The sequence below is a fragment of a genome, unplaced genomic scaffold (genome assembly GCF_019419815.1).
Source record: "Pyrus x bretschneideri cultivar Hongxiangsu unplaced genomic scaffold, Pyrus_bretschneideri_v1 Contig97, whole genome shotgun sequence".
NCBI classification, from domain to species: domain Eukaryota; kingdom Viridiplantae; phylum Streptophyta; class Magnoliopsida; order Rosales; family Rosaceae; genus Pyrus; species Pyrus x bretschneideri.
The window spans coordinates 869,795-882,840 of record NW_025999839.1 but is presented as its reverse complement, the minus strand read 5'-3'; the positions used below and the strand labels follow the sequence as shown (position 1 = coordinate 882,840).

At 37.2% G+C, this 13,046-nt stretch overlaps 1 protein-coding gene across 1 annotated transcript; it reads left to right on the top strand.

Annotated features, from left to right (window-relative positions):
• Window positions 1-3,779: 3,779 nt before the first annotated feature.
• Window positions 3,780-12,094, top strand: LOC103960594 (WD repeat-containing protein 75). The gene is made up of 16 exons (XM_009373079.3): window positions 3,780-3,916; window positions 4,015-4,188; window positions 4,283-4,471; window positions 5,156-5,564; window positions 5,670-5,788; window positions 5,896-5,973; window positions 7,294-7,434; window positions 7,635-7,679; window positions 7,785-7,951; window positions 8,207-8,285; window positions 8,364-8,449; window positions 9,110-9,239; window positions 9,846-9,978; window positions 10,375-10,496; window positions 11,061-11,259; window positions 11,890-12,094. The coding sequence occupies exons 1-16, from the start codon at window positions 3,797-3,799 to the stop codon at window positions 12,090-12,092; spliced, it is 2,394 nt and encodes a 797-aa protein (XP_009371354.2). The 5' UTR covers window positions 3,780-3,796; the 3' UTR covers window positions 12,093-12,094.
• Window positions 12,095-13,046: the final 952 nt, after the last annotated feature.

Genomic DNA, 13,046 nt, shown 5'->3' with positions numbered 1-13,046 from the left:
GTTTATTCAGTGGGATTAAAGACTCTGAAATGAAGTGTGAAGTATGTACTTTAGCCAAATGTCATCGTGCTTCATTCTCTTTAAGTGTGAGTAGGTATTTTCTGTTTGTGCTAGTACACTCTGATGCATGGTGGCCTTCCCCTATTAGTACTACTCTGGGAATTAAGTGGTGTCAAGGTCTTTTGCTAAAGTTGAGTATAGAGGTATAGCATAAGGAATACATGAACTGCTTTAGTTACGTAAACTTTTGACAATTTTGATAAGGAATATGTGAACTCCTTTGGTTAAGGAATATGGCACAAGGAATATGTCCCAGATACCCACACGCAGTAGCAAATTCTAACACTTGCACAAACTGTAAAAAAATTGGAGGAAACAAAAGTGGAGAATGGAGTAAGATTCTTTCCCCTCCTAATCTCTCTCCTTTTCTATCTCCTCCTATTTAAACAGTTGCGATTACGCTACGTCTACATCTTATTTTGAAGTTTTGATATAGATAATAAGACAAAAAGAAGAGTGTGAAATGAGGGGGATGATAATAGGAAGGGAGAGAATGATACTCCGTGGAGAATAGCCAGACACGGTACGGCAACAGGTGGCAGCGCAAGACAGGTGCAACTACAAACTTGGTGCAGATCTGCAGCACAAGATAGGTACAATTACAGACACAATACAACAATCCAAGTAGCAGCCAAAGAACAAGAAGATCGCCTATGGTATAGTTGCAAAAACACACTAGTTGTACACAATTTACTATTTAGAATTCAGATTAAAACCAAGCTCTTGATGCCAAGAAGAAATATATTAAAATACTTTGTTACTTTATTCATCTTTCAAAGTTTACAATATATAGGTACATAAGCTTTATTCTACAAGGAATGTAATTACAAGGATACTGAAACTAAATACAAGGGATTACAAATACTAATCCTACCTAAAAGGGACTCCTAAAACATTTACAATTTAAGACTCAAATCAACAATAGTAGGGGTGGTGATGATACTCATGGAAATGATGGTGTACAGGTAGCAGTGATGGTGACAGAGGTGATGGTGGGTGTGAAGGAGATGATCATGAAAACGTAACGTTGGTGACATGATGGTGGAAATGGAGATAATGATAGCCCTTGCATTAGGATAGGTGGTGGAATACACATTAGAGAATTGAGAAAAATGGAATCTATCAAAATCATTGAGGAAGAGATTGAATTTGCTATGACATAAAACTTATTGTAAAAGTACTCAAAGACCATGTACACACCGAAAAAAAATGAAGCTTGAGCATAAGTTAATGAGGCTTTTAAGCTTGATATGACAAAGGCTTACAACATGGTGGAATGGTCGTTTCTTATACCAATGATGTTGCAGAGATTAGGTGGGATGAATCGTGGACTGTTTAATGATGTTTAAATTTTTTAGTTCTTTGGAAAAGCCTACTTGGATCATCATCCCTCAATAGGGTTAAAGACAAGGTTGTGCTTTTATAGCCATGAACTCTCCTTATATGTGTAGAGAGGCTTCTAAAGTTTCAGCATGATGGTTCAAATTAATTAAAGGATTGGTGTCTCTTGGGTGGGCATAAAAACCACCAAACCGCATCGAACCGTATGAAAAAAAACTAAAAAGAACCATGTTGACCGGAAAAGTGAACTTTGAGTAAAAAACTGAATTGGACCGGTTCAAACTTGTTTCGGTTCCGGTTTCAAATGAACAAGAACTGGCAGGAACCAAACCGAACCGTTTTATTAATAATAAATAAATTAATTATATATACATACATGTCATGGTATAATAGGTTGAAAAATTAGTTTCACCAAGTTGCAAAGTAATGGATCCCATCCCAATTAGGGCTCACCCACCTCACCCTCACCTCACTCACGGCCTCCCATCCCCCATTTCACACCTTTAGACTTTCATTTTTTTTTTTTCACTCAGCCGACAACTAACTCACGGCCTCTCGGAGCATGAGTTTGATAGGTACTTGTTATATCGCAATGAAAAAGTGGAAGTGGGTCAAGATTTTGATATTTTAAATAGGTGGAAATTGAATGGTGTTAAAAACCCAGTGTTGGCACTAATTGCAAAGGAAGTTCTTGCAATTCTGATCTCAACGATAGCTTCAGAATCTGCCTTTAGCACAATATGAAGGATTGTGAACTCATATTGTACTTCATTGACTCATCTAATGGTAAAGAGGTTAATTTGTACTCAAAATTGGTTGATATCAGATAACATCTCAATTTTAGACTACGAGACAATCTTGGAAGATATAGAGTTTTATGAAGCACTTGAAACATGTATGACTATTTATTTTTCATTACTTTGTTTTTGCTTTTTCTCTTGTTTTGTTGTATGCTTACTTTCTTATTTTTTAATGAGTGCTTGATTTTTATATGTTCCAGAAAAAAGGAATGGTAGCACATCTAGCTTTGGGGCTTCAGAAACTATTCAGTCCTAACTTATCACCTTTTACTATTGATGGTATGTATATAACTTTAGTTTTTTTAGCACCTTCCTTACTAATTTGAATTGTAAGCTTGTTGTTTGATGTATATTGTTTGCTTGCTCTCTGAAATAAGAAGTCTGATTTTGCTTCTTTGAAATAAGTTGTTTAATTTGATTATATGTTGTTTGATTGTGTACATGAGCTGCTGTTTGAAAAAGAATCTGCCATTGCCAAGGACATTTGGATTTTTGTTTTTGCTAGTTGTTGCTGCCAATATCAAGAGACCAATGCATATTTCCTTTAATGCTATTTGAATATTTCTTTTTGCTTGCTGCTACTACCAATATCAGAAGACTAATGTTGCTTGAGTTCTTGATTTTTTTTGTTTGTTGACTGACCAATGCATATTTCTTTTAATTGTCTCTTGTTGTTCACTTGGTGCCACTGACCAAAGACATTTGCATTAAAAATGATATGGTGTTCACTTGAATGCATGATGATTTGAATTTTTTTTTTTGCTTGTTGTTCACTTGAATGCATGATGATTGGTGTTCAAATAATTTAGTATTTGGAACCGTAAACCGGCAAGAACCAAATTGGAACCGATGTAGACCGAACCGTACGGTTCTAATAATAAATTTAAGCGGAACCACACTGAATAGAACCGTTGATATTTTTTCGATTTCAGTTCCGGTTTGGGGGTAGAATTGTATCAAGCCGCACCGTGCCCACCCCTAGTCTCCTTTAGGAGAACAAGTTCTACGACATAGGTTAATTGTTACAGTAACTTCTTGTGCTAATAATGTAAGAATATGTAGAAAAATGTCACATATGTCTTTGTATTATTTACATGGGACGCCACATGGTAGTGAACCCATACCATATAAGTTTTCTCCCTCTTTTAGGAGAACAACTTGTATGATATAGATTCACTGCCGTGGTGACGTCCCATGCCAATAACATAAGGACATGTAGAAAAAAACTAACTTATGTTCTTATATTATTGACATGAGGCACCATGTAATAGTAAACTCGTGCTATGCGGCATTTAGAACAAAAAATTGTTGTATTAAAAAAAAAAAAAATCATGTTGTGAGGGCAAGATTCATTATTTTGTAGTTTCAATGTTTTGTTGGGCTTGGGCCCGCCCATTAACAAAGAAATTATGCACTAGGTTAGCCGTTGGGCCCACAAGTTTAACATTTAAAAATATAAAAAAGAAGAATTTATAGGGATGCTCGAAGTCGAGGGCTCTTGTATTTCCTTTTGGTTTTTGATTTTCAGCAGCCACCGCGCTTAAACCCCAAAAACCTTCCAGCGGCCACGAAAGCGGTTGCTGAGAGAGACAGAGATGATTAGGGGCGGCAAGAGCTTCGTGTCAGCACATCCTGCCTTCTCCGCCGATGCCAAGCGCCTCCTCGTCTGCACAGGCACCGCCGTCTCCATCTTTAGCACCTCCACCGGTTTGCAGGTTTTCCAACTTTACCCTCCTCTTGCTCCTCAATTTACACTCTCATACCCCCTCCTGCCTGAAAATATTCGATTTTTTTGTTTCTTTCTTTTGATTAGATATCGTCCTTGGAGGGTCACAATGGCTTGGTCACCTCCGTCATAGTAGTTCCGGGCAACAAGGCTCTGAGCTTCTGCTGGACCGCCTCCGTCGACGGCACCATTCGCTATTGGGACTTTGCTGTTCCTGAGTTGATGAAGACCATTGATATCAAAATGCCCATTTTCTCTATGGTATGTAGCTTTGCTGCTTTATTCTAGTTTTTCAATTTCTGTTTGGAAGCCCAGAAATTTTTGACGGCGTGAGCAATATGGTTTTTATTTTCAGGTTATTCCGTCCATAATGGGCCAACCCGGGAAAGGAACACGAGAGGATGATTCTAATGCAGCTCATGTTTTTGCTTATTTGTCTGTTGAAAATACCCAAGTGCAACCAAACACACCAAAGCCGTTGCGTGGACGGATTCGGAAGTGTAATTTGACTGAATCTCGTTTGGCTGGCGGTGCTCTCTCTGAGGTGCAGCAATAGTGAACTAGAAGTTCTTTGACTTTATACATTGTTCCTACACATTATATGTGATATTCATGCGGTTTACTTCTGGCATGTGTGGAAATGAATATATGAAGGGAACAAGTGCTATGATATGCTTTATTGCATGAAAGTTACATTTACGTGTTTAGTGCTTTTTCGTATACGTTGATAGCTATGTGTTATCATGTGTTGTTTTGTATTGCCTGCCAATGTAGTAATGTTCTCATACCCAATTTGATGCCGGTGCATGTTACTCATGATCAGAAGTTGAAGGATATAACAGTTGAAGTCCTTAACATTGATGCAAACATGTGTCTGTATGAACTTTTCCATAATGTACTGATTAAGAGCTAATATTTGTTCAGACCAATTTCCTTTACACTATCCAAGACCGAAAGAATTATTTCATTCCCTCTCAAGAATTCATATTAACTTTTTTGAGATGAAACTTCCTTTAAGAGATACATGAGGATAATTCCATTCACTCCTCAGCCCTTTAACACCTTCCAGAAATTATATAGGAATAGCTTTTTCTGAACTACGTTAAATTTGTTGAAAGTGGACTCCAATTCCAATATTTCTTCGCCTATTGTTATTCAATTCCAAAATTTCTTCTCCTATTGCAATTTATGAGGCATGACAAATTGACAATGGGTTTGAATTTGACAGACTCGAAAACCAGAGGCTATAACTATCAGTCCCTCAGGAAAATTCTTTGGCATCCGGAACAAACGGAAGCTTCATATATGGAGAGTCCCTGCTATAGACTCGAAACTCATGATTGCTAAGAAGATTACTCTGCATCATACAAGAAACTTTAACGTTCTTGCATTTCATCCAACTCAGGCAATTGTTGCCGCAGGTGATACAAGTGGGAGAATTCTAATCTGGACAGGATTCGGTAAACGTACATTTTCCGATGGTGATAAATTAATGAAAGGAAGATCAATGAATAATGAGGAAGAAAGAGATGGAGTTAGGGGAGATGACGATGCTGATGCTTCCTCCACCTGGCATTGGCATGCGGCTGGAATAAGTGTACTTTCTTTCTCTTCTGACGGTGCCTATTTATATTCAGGTATGTGGGTTTTGAGCGACTGAGGTGAAAATCGCCTGGATTATGCCTTGCTTTGCATGGATTCTTATTGTCAAGTGACATTTATGAGAATTCTGTCTTATCCAGGTGGAATGGAAGGAGTTCTTGTGGTCTGGCAGCTAGACACAGGGAAAAAGAAGTTCTTGCCCAGAATTGGTTCTCCTCTTCTATATTTGACTGATTCTCCCGACCCTTCACTTTCTTCTGTAAGAAAACTTCAATTTTCTGGGAGGGAGTATTGTAACATAGTCATGCATTCTTTGTGATAAGGAACTAATGTATTCTACTGTTTTCACTGATATATGGATTTTAGATATCTTGTGCAGATAATCAAATTCATATACTAAAGATGCCCTCCATGGAAATCGTGAAGTCTATTTCAGGGATCAAGGTATGTTTCAATTGAAAATTCGGATTTTTCTTTCCTGGGATACATAAGAGGCTTCTTTTCAAGGCCATACTTTTGCATGGTATTGACTCATCATAAACATTTAATAGGTTGAGTTAATAGTAATTAGTAAGAAATGTTATGTTCTTTTATAAGAACCACTATTAGTAGGTTATAGTATTCACAGTGCACATCATTGGATGTACGTGCCATATAGAATGCTACTAAGAATACCAAAACATTGAGTATAGGCCTCAATTTTGGAGGCAAACAACATGCAAATAAATCAGAGTCAAGTTTCATTTAAAAAATAAAAATAAACTCAGGGTCAACTGTACCTTTTTGTTGTGAGCCAGGTGATGAAATCCTACTCATGATTTTCTCTCAAAGAACCTTTAGAATTGGTCACATTGAGTCTGGGCCCGGTGGTTTGTTGCATAAGCATACAAAAAGGACATCATTAAGTCCCTGTACCTTTTCTGGGAGTAGTGTTTCATGGTTCGTTGACTGACCTTGCGACCTGCATTCCAGATTGCACGATCCCAAACAGACAATTCACGATCTGGGTCGCTGGTCTTCACGAACTGACTGCTGTCGCTGATTGCAGCCAAATAGATAGGTCTCAGTCACGAGTTGTGATCTTGAGCAGTTCAGTTCCATGTCTTCTCCGTGCCTCTGCGACGGCTTATGGGAAAAGTGTATATCTTTAGTAAATTACACCATTTTGGTTTTGCTTTATTAATTAAAAACAGAGTATAATATATATCTATTATCTATTAAGATTTTCTTATTAAAGTTATAAAACCGTTAAGTGTTTTAGGTTAACCTGAGATAAAGGTTGACTTGGCCAGGTTAATAAATACATTTTGTATATTTTTTCATGTGTTATTACTGAAAAAGGTCCAAACAAAATTCACAATGAACTGCGACCAGGAATATCGTACTTACTAAGTATACCCCTAATGTCCTGGGCACCCATGAAACTGTGCACCCTGTACCCGTTCCTGTTTCATGTACCAAAGCAATCCACGACCTGTGCAACCCCGGCTGGGAGTGAATATGCTGATGAAATTTCTGCCTATAATTGCCTTGTGATTGGCCTTAAATTTCTTTCACCCTGATGCAGAGAAAAAAAATTTGTGCATCTGTGAGATAAAAGTGAGCTGGTTCTTAAGCTATTTTTTCCTTTCCTTTCATGAATGTGCCTGGATACCTGATTGATGGATTCCTTCACCTTTTTGTACACATTCTTTGAAATTGGTTTCAGCAGCTTTCGGTGAGTAAAATAGTTTCAGCTTCTAAATAGCTTTCTTTACTTTTCAGCTTCCTTATTCATGTCCAGAGATATATGATGGAATATGCAGCAAGTTTGCCTTTGATCACACTGATGGGTTCGTTGCCTTGCGTACCGTGAATTATCGCATCCAATTCTACAGCTTGTTTGATGACCGCGAAATGTCTGAGGTGATTATGTTTCTTGTTTAATTGATATTTCAATGGATAATTAATTGTTGAATTTTCTAGGGCGAGCCTTTTTTTTATTTTATTTGCGGTGATCTATGGTTAGATAATTAATTGTTGATTTTCTAGGGCGAGGCTTTTTTTTTTAGGGTCATATAAGTGATGATGTGTAAGTGAAATTTTTCTCACTCGGTAATTTGCAGGTTCAAATATGTGAAAGAAACCATCAACCAGGGGATGAAGTCAGAGTAAGTTGCTTGTTTTAGTTTCTAGCTTGAAATTATATTTGGTTTTCATTCTTTTAAAACACATGATCACTAATTTGACCATGTCTTGGGTTATTTTGGTCACAGGTAACAGTGACTTTGGTGTCTTTATCTAAAGATGGCTCTATGATGAGCACTGTTGAAGTTAAGCTTCCCGAGGAGGGGTTAGGTAGTCTTGTTTGTCTTAAATTTTGGGCATCAGGGCCACAGAACAAAAATTTCAGCCTGTCCACTGTTGTTTATGAACCTCACAGGTATGGGCCTGACTGATCTATTGTGGATGGAATCTGATGTCTATCTGTTGTTATAATACTTGTTGGTAGTCCTGTTATAAAGTAGTGACTGCTATTGAACTTGTTAAAGACAAGGAAAAACTGGTATCTTGTTAATTTACAGTCTCTTATGTGCTTCAAAGTCGTGATGATAATTATATTTATTAGTTAGGTTGCATTGTCGTTTGTATAAATGATATACACTCGTGGTAACTGTTAATCTTTTGTGTTGTATAGGGATGCTAGAATTTCTTCCCTTGCGTTCCATCCTACTCGTCAAATGGTTGCTAGCTCATCATATGGTGGGGATTTCAAGGTAATTTGAATGATTTTGATAATTACTGTTGAGGATTCTGTTTCCTGTGTAGTTTACAGTTTTGTTGCACTGTCTCAGATTTGGGTTTGCAGTGATGAGATTCAGCAGAAGCATGAGGCGCTGCAACATTCTGGGTGGATGTGTCATGCAATAGGTTCATACAAGTATGTTCCTTCCCTTTTTAGTAAGGAAAAACTTTCATGTAGATATTGTCACTGTTCTTGCTGAGAGTTGAATACCCAACATTTGTTGAAAAAGAATTTACTAACTATAAAGAGTGATTAAATCTAAGTATAAAGAGATGGTTAAGTCATGAATAGCCAAAATTTTTGGGGAGTGAATTACGAACCCAATTTATTTTGGATTCGAGTCAGATCTTAATCATGATATTTCTAACTGAATATTGGTTAGTTGTAGTAGCTAACTCTGCTGTGTGAATTTCTTGTTCTTGTGTCGTTCCATAAAGCTTTTGATGTTGTAGTGTTTTAAAGTACTGTTCTTGGTATCTGTTTATTATTTCTTACAGATTGCGTGTCAGGTCTTATAGGCAAGAAGAAACCTTGTCATCTCTTTTGCAGTCCTTCATTTTCCTTTTATGAAAATTTGTTTTCTTTCAAAAAGTGGACACCTCAGTTGCAGATATAGCTCATGAAAAAATGGGCGGGGGATAGAGTACCAGGGTAAAAAGGAAAAGGGAGTGTACACATTAGATGTTTTTGCACATATACATAACCTGGTGTTTGAAACTTTTGGTTTTTGGCTGTCTTCGTAACACATATGAACTGCTTTGATAACTGTCTTATGGAAAATCATTTCCTTCTCAGGAATAAGCCAATGACAGCTGCTGCATTTTCTGGCGATGGTTCTGTTCTGGCGGTTGCAGCTGAAAACGTAATCACTCTATGGGACCCCGACAACAATGCACTTGTAGCTGTCATTGGAGAGATGCAGATGGTGATTTTTTCAGATCCCAATCATCTTTGGACTAATCTTTCTTTAGAAACATATGTTATTCATGTGAATCATCATATCAGTGCTTGGAAAAATGCGAGTCATGCCCTTTCTACGTCTAGTCTTTACACTGGGTTCTAAATCAGGGATGTCTCGGCCTGGTTGAGCATGGTGATCTTAAGTTTTTCTGGTTATGGGTAGTCTTAAATTTTTTAGGGTACGGGTGGTCTTCAAATGTGTGAAAAAATTCGAGTCGGGGCCTTTCTACTTCTAAAATCTTTACACTGGGTTCTGATCTTTCATTGATTATCTTCATGCATAAGGATACTAGATTACCTAGTATAAAAGATATATTAAGAACTTCAGACGTCTCTGCTGCTTCCAGTTGAGCGTGGTGGTCTTAAGTTTTTCTGGGTATGGGCGGTTGTAAGTTTGTTGGGGTATGGTATGGGTGATCTTCAAATGCCTGAAGTTGGGAGCATCTTTAGAATTTACACCCTTTTTAATTATGCTTACTGCATCATTTTGAGGCTGGTACACTCAATAGAGTTGCTGGCATATATTGAAATGTAACTCAAACGCTGCTTATATAATTTTGTTTTTCCTCAGCCAATTGCGACCCTATCTTTTGCTGGGAAATCAGAGTATCTCGTGTCTGTCACTAAAGGTTCAAAACCACAACTATCGGTGTGGAGCATGTCAGAACTATCTGAATCTTGGTCATATAAGCTACACGTAGAAGGTTTGAACCTTTGTCTCTCCCTCTCCTCACCCACTGTGCAAAACACTTTGTAAATTGTGTTCTGTGTACTTTTTCTCTGCTTAAGGTTTTCCTAATCACATCAATATTGTTTGTGTAATAAATGCAATTGAAGTGACTTGTGGTTTTATCTTTATCCTGGTGTACAACTCAGTTTAATGCATACGCTAAGGGCTAAGGAAGCCCCTCAATAATTTAAACCAGCCATTCACGTTTATAACTTTCGAAGGGCTCAGAGTGGCACTGATAACATTGAACATTGTCCCATTTATAGTTTAGTGACATCAAGCTGAACGTTCCTGTATATTTACTAATTGTGACAGTCATGTCACTAGTGTTGTACATCGATTTAACATCTGCTATTTCTAAAATTTTCAGCTGTTACCTGTGCGGTAGATTCGTCATCATTTGCAGTTCTATCTTTACTAGGAAAAGATGGGGTAATCTTATTATTCAATGCAACAGATCCTGTTCCATTGGCTATGTGGTCTGTAAGGAAGGTATATACTTAAAATCTCTGCTTTAGTGCTTTTTGTTGAAAGTCTTTCTGGTATATCCATCCCCATTTTCTTGTTACTCTTCTAATAAAATATAAGAAATTTGTAAGTGTTAATTTCGCCTTTAACTTTCATTCGCATTAGGACTCAATTGATTGATTTATTTTTCTATGAACAAAGATATAAACTGTATAATTTGGTGGGGACAGCACTGCCGTAAAAATCTGAGGGCTGGAATTTGGATGTGTTTTAAGACCTATGAATCCATAAATAGTAGCTTGCTTTCAGGTTACATTCACATTTGTGTTCCTTATGTATTTATTTATTAATCACATTTTCCCCAAAGAAAATGAAGAAGACCTCACTTTGTTTAAGAAGTTCCAACTTTCTCAAGCCACAGAAAAATGACAAGATAAAGAAACAAGGAAAAATCTAAACCATTTTGTGATGTACATTATAACTCTAAAGCTTATACAGTTGAAGCACGAATTCGTGTTGCAACTGCTGTTGCTTCATAGTATTACAAAAGAATGAATTGTATTTTATTCCTTTATGCTTTTATTGCAGGCTCAGGGAGGCGGGCTTGCTTTTCTCAACCTCGACCAACTTTCTAACCAACAAAATATTTTAGATAGGAACCGTCCACAAGCTTTGCTTGTCTATGTAAATGGTGACCATGAATACGTCATCTTTGACCCATATAACATTGAAGCAAAAGAACTTAGTCTAACCAGGCCGGGGAGTCGTGTTGCCCCTGATGAAACAGGTAGAGTTTCCTTTTGCATTAGTTGTGTTGCTTATTGTCTGTAGCAACAAAAGATCAGCATGATGTGTGAACAAGGGGCCCATATATTATATTGTTAATTTTAAAATAGCATACACATGACATAATATGCTATTATATTTATAAATCCTTAATCTACTCATTGTAAATTTGTCGTATAATATTTGGGAAAGGAAAATATGCAAGGTTAGGAAATTCAAATGCTCTGTTTGAACTTTGAGTAGAAGCCCTCTTATTCAGACAGACTTTCTAATGGAAAATGAGACTCCCCCATATGGATGCCCTTAGTCACCATCGGTTTCAAGCTCAGTTTAGAATTAGCATATTTTATCCTCATGCATATATGCATGCAAGCATACATATATATGTAAGTACATTAGATAATTGTTTAGGAGAACTGATGACGAAAAGTTGATTTATATGTTGGTATGTAAGCTTTTTATCAATTAAACCATATACAGATATATCCTTTCCAGCAAAACCACGTTGATGTCGTTATTTAATTTGTTGAGAGCCGAAGAATGATGATATTTGGGTTTCTACATGATGTGTGTATGAATTACCTGTATTACAGTATTGTATCTTGTTATTAATTTATTTTTCATATACCAGGGCAATTTGGATATTCATCTATCTACGGGGAGCTACCGAAGTTTGATATAAAGAGAGACCAGACCGTGGCCCCATCTGCTCCATCACAGAGGCCTTGGGAGACCATATTTAGTGGGTCATCTCATGAACTTCCACCCCTAACCAAACTGTGTTCAGATTTTATGGAATCACTGCTAGAAAGGAGGACTGCAATGGTAGAATAACTTGTTTCGGTGGCTTCCACTGCCATTCTTGATCAAGTGAAGGTATGAAGAAAACTAGATGCGTTGATATGCTCAGCATCACGCATTTTGTGGATGCGATGTAAATGAGGTCAACGCCAAGTTAGATTAAATGAACAATGTCTTTAAATTTGCGAATATAGTAGTTGTGGCTCGCGTTATGATGATCTTTATCTCTTGAATCTCGCTGGACAAAATTCTAGCCCGTAGGGGAACCAAAACGGCCAACTGAGGGAAGTTCAGTGGCATGGGAAAGTTTGTAATTCGGAGTGCATGGTTACTGCAAAATTTTGTTTTCTTATTTTTTTGAAGAAGATTTTGTACATTTCATGAGTTTGTATTGGATTTTAAACTCTATTGTTAGCTACTTTTAAGTGGAATGAGATTTTGGCCTTTGTCTAGATTGTATTATGGCTTAGCTTCCTTGCTTTTTGGAGCTTGTTTTACAATGTTCGTTATTTTTATACATATGCAATTGGAGGGGGTAATTGGGACTTAGATGATCAAAGAATTACTAGTGGAGTACGTCAATTTTCTAGATGTAACGTTGAAAAAAAGAAAGACACCCAATTTTTAAAATCTAGTGCATGTATGTAGGTAGTGCTCTCTTTAATGCTTTCATGTAAACATGCTTGAGAAGCTTGAAACAATGTCGAGTGAATGTTGGACTATGTAGACCTTTAGTAAGAATATCGGTTGTCTGTTCATCAGTGGAGAGATATTCGACCAACAGATCACCTTGATGCACCCTCTCTCTGACAAAATGGTAATCCGTATCAAGATGTTTTATCCTTCAATGATATACAGGATTTGCACTAAGTGCGATTGTTGACATATTATCACAATAGATGGTAGGTTGAACAGATAAGACCACTCCCAAGTCTTTCAAGATTAGTCAAATCCATGCTACATCGGCTGCAGTATGAGCCAGTGCCT

What these genes read in the sequence shown, in the direction of transcription:
- LOC103960594 (XM_009373079.3), top strand. Translation starts at nt 3,797, where the DNA reads ATGATTAGGGGCGGCAAGAGCTTCGTGTCAGCACATCCTGCCTTCTCC. An exon ending in CGGTGCCTATTTATATTCAG is followed by an intron (nt 5,565 to 5,669) that starts GTATGTGGGTTT and finishes TGTCTTATCCAG; the next exon opens with GTGGAATGGAAGGAGTTCTT. An exon ending in TCATTGGAGAGATGCAGATG is followed by an intron (nt 9,240 to 9,845) that starts GTGATTTTTTCA and finishes GTTTTTCCTCAG; the next exon opens with CCAATTGCGACCCTATCTTT.